Here is a 17329-nt window from a genome sequence, read left to right on the forward strand (position 1 = left end):
AGTTTGAGAGTCCCCGTGGGAGATGCCCTTAATATCTGTCTGCACTGTACTACTATAAGTTGTAACAGTTATGTGGGTCCTTTTAATGTTCTCTCTTTTAAGCGTGTGCATTGTACACAAGCGTTCTGGCATTCAAGATGGCCCACCTAGAGTCTTAGGCCCTGTTTGGATCAAAATTTTCCTTTTAAATACCCTTCTAAAAAGACACTACACGTCTGGACCCATCGTTCTATTTCCAGCCGAAATTTGTATAGCGACCAGTAAGATATACGTGTAAGTTACACACCTCTGTATTAATATCATAGATTCCAAGCACGACTTTAGGGGATGTTTGGTTACAACCCTGAGGAACGTGCCTGAGCTTTTCTCTTGTCTGAGCGTGCCCTAATGTTGTGTCACAAATTGACTGATCATGTACATCTCTTATTCAAAGCAGCGTTTAGCCCATAACCTGAAAGCTGAAACCACACATGAACGAGTACAACCCGCAGACAGAGTTTGGCCCATGATTTTGCTACAAGACAGCAACCAAGCAGACCATTAGAGCAAAGTTGACAGCAAGATCATAACATGCAAACAGTCACACCATGTGATCACTCAGACGCGCCACTTTGAATTGTGATCCCATGCTTTATTAATGGCACATCTTAAAAATATATGGAACATACACAACTATCTCAGCGAAGGTAACACACCCATGAGTTGTGTAACAAATAGTACGACAATACATTCCAAGATAGTTGTTATTTAGCTCGTTGGGTGAAACTCAATTCTCACGCCAGATACTTGAGCACACCAGGAAAGTGAACCATGTAGAAATAGTCGTCCCAGTCGATTTTCTTGGGATCAAAATCAAAGTAGTATTCTCCTCCATCACTATTTTGCTCCATCGCCTTCCTCAGCCTCTCAAGGTTCATGTCATCAAAGCTTCAAAACATCGAAGCCGAAAATCATCTTAGAAAAAGAACGGTCTTTGATAAAATAAAAGGGCAAAATATTTCGTCTAGGGTTCTTACCGCCCTTTGAATAAGGTGTAAGGCGCATAGAGCTTGATCAGATGCATGGCCAATCTGTATTTTCCACTGAGCTCGTTGTAGCGCCCTGAGAAAACACCACATAGCCCTACGTTCACCAGATGAAGGATCTGTTCAAGTTCAATCATAGGACAAACGTATTAGCCTCATTCTCATCTGCGAAATCAAATTTGACTCCAATTTCAAATATAAGTATCGGCCGAACCTCAAGAGGGAGCTTGTACTTGATGACCATGTAGATGCGGAGCCTTGCAACCGTGCTAAAGAAGCGCATCTTGTTCAGCCGGATGGGCTCGCCGTTCTCCCCTCGCGGCGGGTTGTCCACGAAGTAGCGGTGGGCCGTCTCCCGGAGAGTCATGTAGGAGGCCGGGTTGCTCATGGACGATGTCACATGGTAAATGGTCTGTGCTTGTTCCTCTGAGTGCGCCAGCATGGCCACCATCATGGAGTTTACCACCATGTCCCCCGGAATCTGTCCAAACTCGGTTGTGTCTTGTGAGTTGTACTTTTAAAGTTTTCAATGTGAGGATGTAAACTCACCACGTCCATTATGGTATTGGGGTCTACTAGAAAGAATTTCAAGGCTTGCTTGGCGTAACCCAAGAAAACCGAGTCGATAGTCCTGAAGAAGAAGAAAAATGCAAGTTAGTGTCATCATAATCCGAACAAACAAGCTATAGAGATGGTTTATCTTTTTTAATTCCATTACCTGACTCCTTCCATCCATCCAGGCAATGGCTCCTTGAGGAGGCTGGTTATGATGCTCGGCCGGATGATGACGACCGGAAGGTCGCCTCGCAGGTGTCCCAGCAGCATCTCACCCATTGCCTTGGTGAAGACGTAGGTATTTGGCCAGCCAAAATGCCTAGCTCTTGATTCAAGTGTGTAACAGGGAGACGTGTTACTACGGATGCAAAAAGGTGTACACATGCTCAATTAATCAATTATGTTTGGTTTCTAACCTCTTGAGGCCAAGTTCCTTCATGGTTTTCCTCTCAGCCTTGTCTGTAGCACAGTTAGCTTTCAGTTCAATCTGGGTATGTTTGATCAGATTTAGCTCGGATTCGATGTCTAAGTGTGTGCCCTCCCGTAGTGTGCCCCCCATCATGAATGGTTTCTCTAGTATTAGTCCCTCTTGTTCACCACTTACGTAGGCTGTTCAAGTCAGTTAATCACTTGTCAGACTCAGAATTCAGACTAATTCATTGAAAACAAAACATACTAATATAATCCTCCTTTTCTCGCCAGTTGAAACGTGGAGCAGCATTTTCAGTTTGGTGCACTTGTTTGCAAATGCACAGATCTGCTTGGCTCCCAAGACGTTGGTGTCGAAGGAGACATCGTATCTGCAAACTCATCACGTTTTGATCAAATATCTAAACAAAACCGCATGAACTCAATCTTATTCTTTTATGGTAACATCATATGTATGCTAGCTATCGAAGATTTGCAATATCAACCTTTCATAGAAATTCGTAGTCGCAGCTCCGTTGACGATGATGTCCACATCCTTGGACACTTCTTTCAGCTTGGCAGTGTCTAGTCCAAAATCCTCATACATGACGTCTCCAGCCAAGGGGCACACCTTCTCTTCGATGAAATCTTCAAAACCCTTGCCATGCTTTTCTCTGAGAACTTGGAATATCTCCCTCCCTGTTACCTGCAGACGACGAAACATCGTTTGCGTTTTTTTTTTTGTGCGTGTTTAAAACTTGAGATGTCTTAAAACTTTCCCATGTTCGTTTTGCTTGTTCAACTGTTAGAAATACTATACCTCGGTCTGGACCCGCCGCCTTGCCGATTCGTCGTCGGTGGCTCGAACCAAGAGGAAGAGCTTCCTGACATCAGGCTGGATCCTCAGTATCTTCTCCAAGAGCACTATTCAGATAGTAGCACCTAAACCATCAAGTGGCGCACACGCAGTGCATGCAGAGACTCTGAAACAGAAATGGGTGTATCGATCGAGGGCTGGAGGCATACCTTTTCCAAGGAACCCAGTTGCGCCGGTGATGAGGACATTCTTGCCCCTGAAGTATGCTGCGACCTGAGCAGCATCCATTTCGCCGATCACCATCTGATCCGTCTGCCACAGCTGAGCTCGTGAGATTATGTCTCGAACTCTTGATGTTTAAGCCCACTTGCAGGCTTGTAGGTGGTAGTCTGATAAAGGTATCTCCGTGTTTGAGGCCTGTGACGACTTAGCTACGGATTTATAGGGTTCCAGACGGCGGATGGAGCACCTAAATCGTTGCATTATTGTTTTTTATAGTTTCGCATTGATGGATGTCCACGGAAATTACAGGCAGAGTCAGGCCACCTAAATCGTTGCATTATTGTTTTTTATAGTTTTTTTTCTGCGGACAGAAAACCGTTGCTTTCAGCTGGAGCTAATTTATTCCTAATCTCACCAGAAATAAATAACTACTCTTCAAGAGCCGATACGTGGCGCTTGGTGGGCGCGGCGGCTGGCGGTGGCGGTGTGGAGAGCTGATAGGTGTTGCGGGGTTGTTGGTCTTGGTGGCTGGCGTACGCGGAAGGCGTAGGTGGGCGCTGCGGGTGGGCGTCCTGGTGGCTGGGGACTTCGGCTGGGCTGATAGCAGCCTCGTTCTGCTCACGGTCGCCTGAGCCCTAGTGGCATACGGTGGCCGGAGGAGGAGCGTCGACGTGCGGGCTGCTTCAGGCCACATCTGGCCAGATTTGGGGCAGGAGTTGGCGTGCCGTGCGGGGTGCTGGTGTAGGCCCTTCAGCCCAAAAAGTTTTTTCACAGGAGCCGGAATGTATCGGTGCTTGATCCACCGTTCGTTCTTGTCGTCAAGATCTGTGGTGTCTTTTCACGTATAACTGGTGAAATGCACCCCCACTCTATATGATAGGAATATGACCAACACCCCCTGAAAGACCACATGCAGCACCACATGCACTCTCTCTCTCTACATGCACTCATTACAAAAGCACCTAGTTCACGTATCTTAAATAATCTTATTTCACTCATTTCTGACCGTAGATTTCAATGATCTCATCTATTTCATATATTTTAAATAACCAGTTTCACACGTGAACACATTCCATTTGATTTCATGCTCTTAGATTTTAGTGAGTTTCACATTTCACTAGTTTCAGAAAACCTTTCAGTAAGTTTCACATTTCACAAGATTCAGAAATCCTTTCAGTCAGTTTCACTTTTCACTAGATTTAGAGAACACATTACACCCGTTTACAAAAAATAGATTTCACTCATTTTAGAAATCACATTTCGTTATATTTAACGTATTTCACACCGAAATATGTGTCATGCGTATGGAAAACAAATTCCACTCATCAAAAGAAAATAAGTTCACATGGTTGAGAAAACATACTTCACTCAGTTGAGAAAACATATTTCATAATTGATTTCACTCAATAAAAAAACTAATTTCAATTATTTCAAAAAATCTAATTTACTAGTTTCAGAAAACGTTTCAGTCAGTTTCACATTTCACTATATTCACAAAACACATTACACCCGATTACAAAAGTTAGATTTCACTCATTTTAGAAATCACATTTCACTATATTTAACGTATTTCACACCGAAATATGTGTCATGTGTATGGAAAACAAATTTCACTCATCTAAAGAAAATAATTTCACACGGTTGAGAAAACATAATTCACTCAGTTGAGAAAAAAAATTCAAAATTGATTTCACTCAGTGAAAAAAATAATTTCAATTATTTCAAAAACATATTTCACTTGTTTCAGAAACCTGATTTCAGTCATTTGAAATGCTGAAATTATAACATGTTTGAAATGCATCCAAATTTAGTCTTGTTCTAAAGCTCTTGGCTTCAGGAATTCAAATATATGAAATATTTCAAAAATAACAGTATGGTTCTAAAGATAGAAATGATTGAAAATTCTAAAGAGAAAATAAAAGGAAAGGATTTGTACCACGGCACCACATGAAACATCAGGATAGACTCTCTCTCTCTCCCTCACCTGACTTGGGTCCCATCGATCTGACATTGATTTGGAAAAAATAGAGAGGAAGTGTCATCACGTTTTACAATATGGAGCCGCCGCCACCTCCGGTTCTTTATCGGGAGACCAGATCTGGAGCCTGTTTGGGGCTCGGGAGAGGGAGATCTTCGGTCTTCCTTATCACCAACCATCCTCCATCACCAATTTCTTGATGCTCACCTTCGGGAGTGAGTAATTCCTTCATAGGCTTGTTGGACGGTGGTGGGTTGGATGAGATTCATCATGTAATCAAATTAGTTTTGTTATGGCTTGATCCATAGTATCCACTATGTTCTGAGATTGATGTTGCTATGCTTAATGCTTGTCACTAGGGGCCGAGTGCCATGATTTCAGATCTGGACCGTTTATGTTTTCACCATTATATCTATGTTCTTGATCTTATCTTGCATGTTATATGCACCTTAATATTGTCAGGGCCCGAGTCATCATTGGTGACCAACAAAGGGTTTAGCATCAGGTTCCATATTAAACTTGTGCTGACAGAGAGTGGGACTAATGCCCTTAAGATCATTAAGAGTATATCCAATGGCAGCACGGTGCTTCCTCAGAATTTTTTATAATCTCTCTTCTTCATGTTCTGGAAGGTTAGCACTAATAATAACAGGATATATCTTTTTCTCATCAAGATAAGCATACTTCAGAGTGTCAGACAATTGCTTTAATTCAAACACAGGATCACTGACGGTGTCCTGGACTAGGGGCCACTCAACGCGTCGTCTCCCGATCAGTTGGATTGGGCCGAGGACCCCCATGGCCGTATACTCATGGGCAGTCCGGACAGCTGCCGCATACAAGGAAGAATCCACAAGACTTGGCGATCAAGACAAGGACTCCTCCCCCACCGGCGTATTCGGTTAGGACTCTTGTTATCCTAGGCCTCTGGTGCATTATATAAACCGGGGTCAGGCTAGTCGATAGACATATACAACAACAATCATACCATAGGCTAGCTTCTAGGGTTTAGCCTCCTTGATCTCGTGGTAGATCCACTCTTGTAACACACATCATCAATATTAATCAAGCAGGACGTAGGGTTTTACCTCCATCAAGAGGGCCCGAACCTGGGTAAAACATCGTGTCCCTTGTCTCCTGTTACCATTGATCCTAAGACGCACTGCTTGGGACCCCCTACCCGAGATCGGCCGGTTTTGACACCGACATTAGTGCTTTCATTGAGAGTTACGCTGTGTGATCGGCGAAAGGATCAATGGCTCGACTGCAGGTCAACTGCGACGTCGGCTTCTTCATCACCAGCTCGACTGGTCACCTTGGCTTGACCGAGGACTGTGCCCTACCTCCGATCGTCATGTTAGGATGAGGGCCTTCATCAACACCAACTCCGATCTCTATCAAGATCATGGAGGAGTCATCCATGGAGCTCGGGGGCTCAACGTCACCATTGCCCTCAGGTGACCGTGCTATTTTTCTGGACAGCAAACTCGTATCCGCCGCCATCGCCTCCTCGAGTGTCGCTTAAACGATTACTTTGGTGGAATTATGCGGAATTAAGTCTACAATAACCCTGCAAAAATTTCGTCGAGTTCCGATGGAGGAATCTCCGGCAATCTCCGATATACCGGAGCCCTATTGAATCTGGACGAGAATCCGGACGAGTTTAGGGTGTGGTATCCAACATCTAGCTCGGATGCCCTTTGGAGGATCCAACCATTGATTTGTTGCGGAATTCTCATATCTACCACCTACCAAATATTCAGCTCGATCCGACCGTCCAAACTCCGGGAAACTTCCGATTAGTGCATCACTTTTTGGATCTGTTTTCTGCGCGAGAACGAATCTGACCCGGATTCATCTTCTTTTTGAACGAGATCTCGGACATCCTTTTTGAAGGAAGTTTTCGTATGGGGTGTTGTGTTTTATTCTCAAACACATCCCAGTAGTATTAAAAGTATTCTTGCAATACGAACTTGATCGTCGCGCCGGTGTCAAACCAGCCCGACAACATCACTCCACGGCGGACGACCTGCGTTAGACACGTCGTCGCTTTGTTGAGCCGAGCTCAATTTCTTCGGATCATCATCTCGGCCAGCCGAACAATAGTTCGCCATCGCGAAGGATAAATCGTCACCAACATCGTCGCCCCACGGATTACACGGAGCGGGCACACCGGCATCGCGACATGGTCACTTCATCGAGCCGGCATCGACCACGTCATGACCTGCATCGTTGGACCATAGGCTTCATCATCTCTTCATCAACCTACTCCGGAGACTTCGGCGTCGCTGGCCGACCAGCTCCGTCACGTTAGCTGGACCGAGGGGCTTTGCCTCGGCGAGCCAACCTTTGCCAGCATCGCCATGCCGTTGCTTTATCGCCCATCAGGCGATAGGTGTGCAGATCGAGTCCCAATTTTGGGAATCACCTTTCTTCGGATTGCTACAACAAATAAGCCAGGTGCTATTAATCCTAGTATTTTTTGCTTGTTAGGGTTCATTTTTCCCAATGAACTATTACTCTGGTTTGTCCGTCATATGTGCGCGGGTCTATCAAATGGTGGCCGCATTAACGATGGTCGCATGGTGGTTCGGTCAGTTTCCGTACATAGTCCGGCGAACGCCGCATCCGGAACTCGAACTGACCCGTGAATTCAGGCCTTGCCATGCCTTTACCGCATCACGCCGCCGCCCTGCATCGACATTGACTTTGGCGCCAGGACATATTTCTTTTATTACTCACTTTGCATAAATTATTTGTTATGCAACGATTTTTTATTATTATTATTACTATTATCTCTGGTTTGCACTATTTTTATGCACAGGAAAATGATCCAGCCGGACTATATCCTTTGGCGTCACCTCGGCTGGGCGGGGGGCTTCGTCAACACTTCATTACCCCATGCAGGGGACTTCGGCATCACCCTGTCGTCCTGCATTTACCGTGCTATGTCACCATTTCGGAGTGCCGAGCTCTTTGCTCCGCCACCTCGGGACCGGCTCGGGGATGGAACCTTGTCCCGCATCAAGCTCGGACCGCGTCATCAATACTGAACACATTAACCAGCTAAGTTGTCTTCATGCTCCAAGTTTTAAATTTTTAACTTGTGTTCGGCTCAGCCAAGCGTTATACTTTTTTGGAAAAAAGTTGCTTGTAAAATTTCCTTGTCCAAACTTTGTTTGTGACGCGCAAATTCAAATACCCCGTTTATTTGGGGGCTTCCTTCATGAAGCTTCTTTCTCTTGCATATGATTATACTTGTAAGGCTTCGTTCCTTGTTCGTGTATTACGCCACAATATGCACCATATTGACTTAAGCGATTTGCAAGCTGGGTTGCCTGACTCCTGTGCTTACCCCTACGTTCCCGATTGTTCCACTAGGGAGTAAAGGGAGCACCTCTGCGATTGTCACGATCGGGTCAACCGAGCCGGACCTCAGACTGGGTGAAGCCGAAAGCTAGCGCTCTTATTGTTTTCAATCATGGTCGGCACACAACGGAACTCATGAGTACAAAAAATCTATTGCACAAGTCTCATAATAACAATGAGCACCGACGAAAGGTATCGGTGGGGGTACTATTTTCTTCGAAGATGCTTCTTACTCTTCGCAGTAATATAGCATAAGTTCCCTAAGCGTACTTTGTCTGTTACAGCCTTATGGCCTGATTGCCTGGTTATTGGAAACACCGTCGATATTCTCGACCGATGGAGTACATAACACTTTTCGGTCCTTGACCGAAGAGGGAGAAGCCGACGGTCAGTTAAGACGCGTTTAAAGTTCGATTGAACATAGATATGATATAAGTACTTCGGTACATACAATCATTCTTTTATCCAAGTCACTTGGGGGCTCTTATGTTTATTTGAGCCGTTTTATAATAAGTGTTTTTCTTCTTAGTCGTTGCAGAGTTTTTATTGTTAAAGCACGGCAGAAGCACTTTTTTTTCTAAAGTCCAATTTTCGGATTGGCACCGAACACTTGATCTAGTTCGGACATTAACCTTTTGAATAAGTTCTTTTGGCTTTTCGAGCCCATGGCACTTTTTAACTATTTATGTGTTTTCAGCACAAGTCTCGCAGTGCAACGCCGGACACCTTTAAAGATTCGGCAAAAACATTCTCGGATATTGCTATATATGCATCGGTTTCGAATTGTGTCTTCGGTCAATAGTTGGGTTGCCCGGCTCCTGCGCTTGCCTCTTATATTCCGCTTTGTTCGGCTAGGTGTGCAAAGGGAGAACCACTGCGATTGTGCTTCCAGCTCACATGGTTAAGCACCTCAGTGGAGAAAGCCGAAAACTGACTGTCACAATAAGCGTAAACTAGTCGGTGATCCGATGACGGCGTTAAACGAATGGCCATTCATAACAATGGCCGAAGTGTTTACGGCTCGACCTCGACTGTCGTCGAACACTACCAGGGGCTATTAACTGGCCTCCCAAACTAAATCCTCGATATTTTGCTCTTACATTGGAGCTGAAGTTTCATGATCATGCTTAGCATGACAACCCAAATAAAGGAACCGATAGCGGGCCTATTTTCTTTGGAAGACATTTCTTCTGTTAAACAGTAATATAACATGTCTCTCCGCGTACCTTTGTTTATAAAACCGTATGGCCAGATTGCCTTGTTTGTTGTAAATCTTTGCCCTCATAAAGGCTTTATAAAGTATGACAAACACTCCTCGGCTATTGGCCGAGGAGGTGGAAGCCGATGGTCGGTCAACAAAGTTTTGTACAATGCGGATCCGAGCATTAATGACATAAAGTACTTGGATACATAGAGTCATTACACATAATTTGTGATTTTACTAGGGATATCGATCCTTAATTCGGCCTCCCGTGCCCGCATTAAGGCTCGGGGGCTACTGGGCTTCTGGCTTATTATTTACAAATATTAAAGGGGCATGTCGATCCCCTGATCTGGTATTGCCACCTGACCAGTGTCTTGGGGGCTACTGCATTGTCTGTTCTATGCAGAAAATTTTAAGTGCAATACAGTTTCCGAGGAGATTTTGATCCTCAGGTTGGTCGGCCGCACCCAACCTGAGTCTCGAGGACTGAGCACGCCGCTTTTTTTGTCCCGAAGTATTCTGCCGAGCTAGGACTTGATCCTCAAACCGATTTTGCAAATCAACCTGAGTCTCAGCGCCTACGGGGATCAGCGGTCTTATGTCATCCTTCATGTGCATCTCGGGTTTTAGACCGATACCCACCTTGAGGGCTACTGGCACCAATCAAAAATATTGACAAAAATCGGCCCACATTCGGGGTGGTGCACCACCTCGGAAGCAGTCCGGCATAAAGCTCGGGCGCTAGTGGCTGGCTCCATAGAGGGCATTTCCGGCATTAAGCTCGGCTTAACTCCTTCAAACCTCTTTGAACCAAGGTGATTTACGACACCTCGGATACAGTCTGGCGTTGGAGCTCGGATACATAGTCCAGCGTTGGATCTCGGATACAATCCGGCGTTGGAGCTTGGATACATAGTCCGGCGTTAGAGCTGGGAAGCGGTCCGGCATTGGTGCTCGGCTGCAAAAGGTACCTCGAATGCAGTACGACGTTGGAGCTCGGACGCAAGAGGACGTTACCGCCCGGGAACAACTTCAAACCCGAGGCGTGGCATAAAAATAACAAGGCATTGATAAATGTCGGAAACTTAAAGGGGCTCCTCGGATACCCGGCGTGTAAACTCGTCGAATGCATTTCGGCGATCCTCAAGATAGAAGATGAGAAGATTTGTTGAACCAGTTTTCAAGACCGGCAACCGAAGATGAAGAACAGTTCGGAAGAATCGAGGAGCGTCCCTAACTTGAAGACCGGTTCAGGGGGCTACTGACGGTGTCCTGGACTAGGGGGACTCAACGCGTCGTCTCCCGATCAGTTGGATTGGGCCGAGGACCCCCATGGCCGTATACTCATGGGCCAGTCCAGACAGCTGCCGCATACAAGGAAGAATCCACAAGACTTGGCGATCAAGACAAGGACTCCTCCCCCACCGGCGTATTCGGTTAGGACTCTTGTTATCCTAGGCCTCTGGTGCATTATATAAACCGGGGTAGGCTAGTCGATAGACATATACAACAACAATCATACCATAGGCTAGCTTCTAGGGTTTAGCCTCCTTGATCTCGTGGAAGATCCACTCTTGTAACACACATCATCAATATTAATCAAGCAGGACGTAGGGTTTTACCTCCATCAAGAGGGCCCGAACCTGGGTAAAACATCGTGTCCCTTGTCTCCTGTTACCATTGATCCTAAGACGCACTGCTTGGGACCCCCTACCCGAGATTGGCCGGTTTTGACACCGACAGTCACCTTTAGGTGGAGGAGGCCCTCCTAGAGTTTCAATAGGCAAATTGTGTTTAAGGAGGGTTGTTGTTCAAAGAAAATTTTATCTATTTCATTTCTTTCATTCAAGTGCATATCATTCTCATGGTCTAGAAAATATTGTTCTAGTGGATTAGTAGGAAGCAAAGCAATATAAGCAAGACCAATCATTTCATCTTTGCTTCGTGATTCCTTATCATGAGGTTGTCTACGAAACTTGGAGAAATAGAACTCATGAGACACATCACCAAAACTAACACTGACAGTTTCTTTTTCACAATCTATCTTAGCGTTGATAGTGTTCAAGAAAGGTCTACCAAAGATTATGGGACAAAAGTCATCTTGTGGGTAACGAAGACCTAGAAAATCAGTAGGGTATTTTATTTTCCCACACAATACTTCGACATATCTAACAATCCCAAGTGATGTGATGGTATCTCTATTAGCAAGTTTAATAGTAACATCTATGTCTTCTATTTCAGCGGGTGCTATGTCACTCATCATTTCTTGGTATAAGGAAATAGGAATATCACTCACACTAGCACCTAAGTCACATAAACCATGATAACAGTGATATCCTATTTTAACTGAGACAACAGGCATGCCAACAACTGGCCTATGTTTATCTTTTTCATTGGGTTTGGCAATTCTAGCTGCTTCATCACAAAAGTAATAACATGCCCATCAACATTTTTGACCAAGAGATCTTTAACCATAGCAACACTAGGTTCTACTTTAATTTCTCCATTGGGTTTAGGTGCTCTAATGTTACTTTTGTGAACCACTGTTGATACCTTAGCATGTTCCTTTATCCTAACAAGGAATTTTTTTTCAATATAAGCAGTATGCACAATTGGATGAACATTGTAAATGATAGTTTCATATTTAACTAGTATCGATTCTTTAGTTTCTTCTTTAGTAGGGGGGTGATATTTAAACCACTTCTCTTTAGGGCGATTAATATGAATAGCAAATGATTCACAAAAATAGGCTACTATCTCAGAGTCAAGTCCATATTTAGTTCTAAACTTGTGAAAAGCATCGGTATTCATAAAAGATTTAACACAATCACAATCAAGCTTAATACATGAATCTTTACCTTCGCTGATTTCCCAATCTTCAGAGTTGCATTTAATTCTTTCTAAAAGATCCCACCTGAATTCAATAATCTTCATCATAAAAGAACCAACACAAGAAGTATCGAGCATTGATTGATCATTACGAGAAAGCCGAGCATAAAAATTCTGAAAGATAATTTATCTCGAGAGCTCATGATTGGGGCATGGATATAACATTGACTTAAGGCTCCCCCAAGCTAGAGTGATACTTTCTCCTCCACGAGGACAAAAATTATATATATAATTCCGATCACGATGAACTAGATGCATAGGATAATTTTTTTTTGGTGAAATTCCAATTTCAACCGATTCTAGTTCCAAGATCCAATATCAGCGTATAGCCTATACCATGTCAATGCTTTCCCCCAAAGATAAAGGGAAAACCTTCTTCTTAACTTCATCTCCGGGTAAACCTGCAAGTATAAATAATTCACAAATTTCATCCACATATATAAGGTGCAAGTCGGGATGTTTCATTCCATCTCCTGCATAAGGATTAGCTAGCAGTTTCTCTATCATACCTGAAGGAATTTCATAACTAATATTTTCAGTAGGTGTAGTAGGTTGAGGGGAAACTCTTAGTGTTTCCGGTCGAGGTGAAGATACCCCGAACAAACCTCTCAAAGGATTGTTTTCCATAGTGACAAGTGACAATAAATTTCAGTACATAATATAACTTTTTCCTTACAGATTTCCGCTTACCAAGAGCGCTTCACTCCTCGGCAACCGCGCCAAAAAACAGTCTTGATGGCCCACAAGTATAGGGGATCAATCGCAGTCATTTTGATAAGTAAGAGTGTCGAACCGAATGAGGAGCAAAAGGAAATGACAAGCGATTATTAGCAAGGTAATTTCTACAAGCACTGAAATTGTAGGTAACAAGTATTTTGATAGCAAGATAATTTGTAATTAATGAGCTAGTAATGGTAACGGTAAATAAAGTACAACAAGATAGTCCAATCCATTTTTGGCAAAGGATAGGCGAAAACGATCTCTTGTAATAAGCAAAGCGTTCTTGAGGGCACATGGGAATTTCATCTAGTCACTTTCATCATGTGATTTGATTCGAGTTCGCTACTTTGATAATATGGTATGTGGGCGGACTGGTGCTTGGGTGCTCTTCTTACTTGAACAAGCCTCCCACTTATGATTAACCCGCTCGCAAGCATCCGCAATTACGAGAAAAGTATTAAGATAAAATCTAACCATATCATTAAACATATGGATCCAAATCAATCCCTTATGAAATAGCGCATAAACTAGGGTTTAAGCTTCTATCACTCTAACAACCCATCATCTAATAACTACTCCACAACTCATTCCTTTAGGCCCAAAGATGGTGAAGTGTCATGCAGTCGACGTTCACATAACATCACTAAGGGAATCACAACATACATACCATCAAAATATCGAACGAATATCAAATTCACATGATTACTTGCAACATGATTTCTTCTATGGCCTCAAGAACAAAAGTAATACTCTAAAATAATATTCATGCTCAAGATCAGAGGGGTATTAAATAGCATAATGGATCTGAACGTATAATCTTCCACCAAATTGACTGTTAGATGATGAATATTATCCAATGTTACCACCGATCTAATGCCTATGAGCTTTTTACATATTGATCTCTTCTAAGTTACTACTGTTGTTGCCACTGTTACTTTTGCTACAAAACTACTGCTACTACCGTCATTATTACCCTTACTATTGCTATCACTATCAAACTACCATATTACTGTGCTACTGGTCACTTTGCTGCAGATATTTAATCTCCATGTCTTGTTGAATTGACAACTCAATTGCTAATACTTGCAAATATTCTTTGGTTCCCCTTGTGTCGAAACAATAAATTTAGGTCGAATACTCTACCCTCGAAAACTGTTGCGATCCCCTATACTTGTGGGTTATCAGAGCAATGGCGGGGACAGTAAGGACTTTGAGTGCAGTTCATCTCTTCCTACGACTCCCCTATTAAGGTCAGTTTGTTCGACCAGGACTGGATTTAGGGTTTCGATTTGGGCATCTGGTGGAAACGACGCGGTCAAACCCTAACCCTAGAACCCTAACCCTATAATCCAAATCGGGGAAAATAGAAAGGAGGGAGAGAGGATGGATGGCTTACACCACATCGCTAAAGGAGGATGCAAAGTGCCGGTTGCCCGTCGGATTTGCCTTCACTGCCTGGGCGAATGCCCTAGCCGTCGCATACTCTGGGGATTGGGAAGGAGACAGTGCTTGAGAATGATTTGAGCTCCACTAGAACTCCAGTGGATCTCCATCACCACCACCCGGAGCATCGCCAGCGAAAGCACCGCCACCAGGTTTCGCCTTCGCCATGTAAGGGAGCCCGAGGGAGAGGAGCGAGCGAGAAGTTTGGAGTGGCGCGGCGCAGTCGGTTTGTCCGATGCATTTGACCGAGTCATTTCCACTAGATGGCACCGTATACCCGGCTATTATGCCACGTAGGGTGAAATCGGGCCCCGGCTATCGGAAAGACGGTAAAATGCAGCTAATCGCCCAATCAGTGCATACTGCAAAAAGTTTACTGAATGTGCGGTGTTTAATGATTAGTGACCTTGTGATTTTCTGCAAACGATGTCCTAAATGTGATGGTTTTTTGCAATTCATTCGGAGCTCTCGTATTGAGCATGTTATCGTCGTCTCTTTCTCCATGCGAGTGTTCCGAGTGAAAACCTTTGTCCCTCTCGACTCGGCAGCGGCGATGCGTAGTCCATTTCTTCTCCTGATGGTACTGTCATGGACCTTAGGTATCCTAGGGTGTGTAAGAGGGTTTCCTTACTACCTCATTATGCAGATTCATTATGCAAATTATTTTACTTATCACCCAAATATAGCGCCAAGTATTATCATTGTGGAGCGCCTAGCCAGCCCGGTCAAGCGCTCAACTCAGAGTTCATCAGCATTTAGGGAATGCACCAAATCCATGGCATCGACCCCAATCACTCTGACTCCGTCTGCTGGAAATGGAGGACCATCAGCAAATGCCCGACTAGAAGTTCATAGCCCTACTTGCGACAAGTTCCTTGCGAGCAAGAGATAATGACACACCTATGGAAAAGAACATGTTTTTTTAAGAGGAATGACAGTAAGGGTATCTCCAATGTTGATCTGTAAATTTGTTTTCGCATCTACGTCCGTGGACTAATCCCTTCCCGCATCCGTCCATGGGTAGGGGACCAGTCCGCAGACACGGATGCAGGAATCAGCCATCCAATATTGTTTGCATACATTCCAACCAGTGTTTGAAGTAGAAGGACGAAATTCATCCGAACACGTCTCATTCAAGTTCGGTCATAATTTACAAAAAAAGTTGGAATTTCGACCGTTTAACAAAAAAACTAAAGAAAATAACTAAACCCAATAACGGAAGACCACCTCGTACGTGTGGTCGTCCTGCTCTGCCTCACCACCGTCGCTATACGTGCCATAGTCGTACCTCCAATGGAGGAACAGTGCCGGAGGGCCACGGTAGCCTGCCGCTCGCGGAGGAGCGGCTCCGCTTCTGCGCAATGCGGAGGGCCGCCGTGGCCACTCCCTATGTAGCCTTCAGAGCCCGAGCGGTGGCCTTACCGCGACCGGCATGGTAGAGATGTCGCTAAGCGACCACTCCTTGCCGATCCTGGCGACCTCGCCGTTAAGGCGGCGGTGGCACCAGGCAGCCGTCTCCGCGGTGGTGACAGAGCGGACAAGGGCCCATGCAATGGTGAGGTCGGGGTCATGAAGGACCCAATCCGGTGCTATGTCTGTTTTGGCGAACGCGAAGCGGTAGCTGGCGTTGCGTCCGGTGTACCGCGCCTGCTGCCTCGTCGCGTGCTACTCGTTAGAGCTGACGACCCTGGAGCCGAGGGACCGCCAATGTCGTCGCCTTGAAGGCAGTGGAGGATGCGGTCCCATGCCTTCGTGATCGCGGGTGGCAGCTCCTCCTTGACGGCACGGCGGTGGCCGCGAGACACCGAGGCTGGCGGGTGTACCAGCTGCGCAGGGGCGATGTCGGCTCGTCCTTGACACGGTGTCCGATCTGGACGCCGTGGTTTGCTGGGGGCGACGCCGGCTCGTCCTTGATGCGGTGTTCGATCTGGACGTCGCGGTTGCGTTGGGGTGACGTCGGCTCGTCCTTGACACGCCAGAGCGGGGATGCCATCTCGCGCTTCACGTGGTGTTATGGTAGGGATGGCAACTCCTCCTTGACACGCACCAGCGATGGTGGTGACGGGCCCATGTGAAGGAGGGAACACTCCATCATTATCTCGATTCGAGGGATGAATTATTATGACATGCTGCAGCGGCCTCCAAGAAGAGGCGGGGCCTCTACTGCGGCGGCATCTGGTCCTCCTCGTTAAAGGACATGACGATCTCCTCCTTGTCCGAGGAGCCGGGCGCTGTGCATGGCGATGGGACCGGAGAGCAAAGGCGGCGGCGCCAAGAACCACCGGACAAAGAACTTCCTCCGCCTCCGCCTACCGGCGTGAAGAACCAGGACTTCGGCTTCGCCACTGGGCTTGCGGACGATGACGGGGAGGGACAGTGCTCGAGGAGAGGGAGTGCGGCTCTATGTGTCGCCGGTGCACGGCTTAAATAGCCGTGGTCAGGCTAGGCGAAGGGGCGGTCATCCGGCTTCAATGCGGCACAGCGGCGGAGTTAGTTTCTCGGGAGGCGGTCTGCATTGAGGCGGCGCCGCCCAAGAGGTCACATCCATCAATGGCTCCTCCCTTTCGATCAAATTGTGGGCATCAGTGCCGGCCGCTGCATGCTCTGAGCCGGAATAAATGCGGCGTGAGCGTTCGATGAAACATGCAAGAGAGGCGGGTGGAGGAGGGGGGTGGGGTTGCGGGAGACACGAACAGTCA

At 45.6% G+C, this 17329-nt stretch overlaps 1 protein-coding gene across 1 annotated transcript; it reads right to left on the minus strand.

The window, feature by feature from the left end:
* Positions 1–610: 610 nt before the first annotated feature.
* LOC119287802 (alcohol-forming fatty acyl-CoA reductase-like) lies at positions 611–3226 on the minus strand. Its single transcript, XM_037567417.1, has 10 exons — positions 3015–3226; positions 2809–2912; positions 2495–2694; positions 2280–2380; positions 1997–2189; positions 1744–1905; positions 1575–1656; positions 1240–1506; positions 1017–1144; positions 611–927 (listed from the first exon to the last, which is right to left on the minus strand). Exons 1-10 carry the CDS (start codon positions 3106–3108, stop codon positions 774–776), a joined length of 1485 nt encoding a protein of 494 aa, XP_037423314.1. The 5' UTR covers positions 3109–3226; the 3' UTR covers positions 611–773.
* Between the last annotated feature and the right edge of the window lie 14103 nt (positions 3227–17329).

Source organism: Triticum dicoccoides, chromosome 4A, assembly GCF_002162155.2.
Source record: "Triticum dicoccoides isolate Atlit2015 ecotype Zavitan chromosome 4A, WEW_v2.0, whole genome shotgun sequence".
Taxonomy (NCBI): Eukaryota; Viridiplantae; Streptophyta; class Magnoliopsida; order Poales; family Poaceae; genus Triticum; species Triticum dicoccoides.

Bases quoted from the DNA above. Each gene is read 5' to 3' on its own strand.
- LOC119287802 (XM_037567417.1), bottom strand. From the start codon at position 3,108: ATGGTGATCGGCGAAATGGATGCTGCTCAGGTCGCAGCATACTTCAGG. The intron at 2,913-3,014 runs GTATGCCTCCAG...CTATCTGAATAG, and splicing joins AACTGGGTTCCTTGGAAAAG to TGCTCTTGGAGAAGATACTG. The intron at 2,381-2,494 runs GTTGATATTGCA...ATGAGTTTGCAG, and splicing joins ACTACGAATTTCTATGAAAG to ATACGATGTCTCCTTCGACA.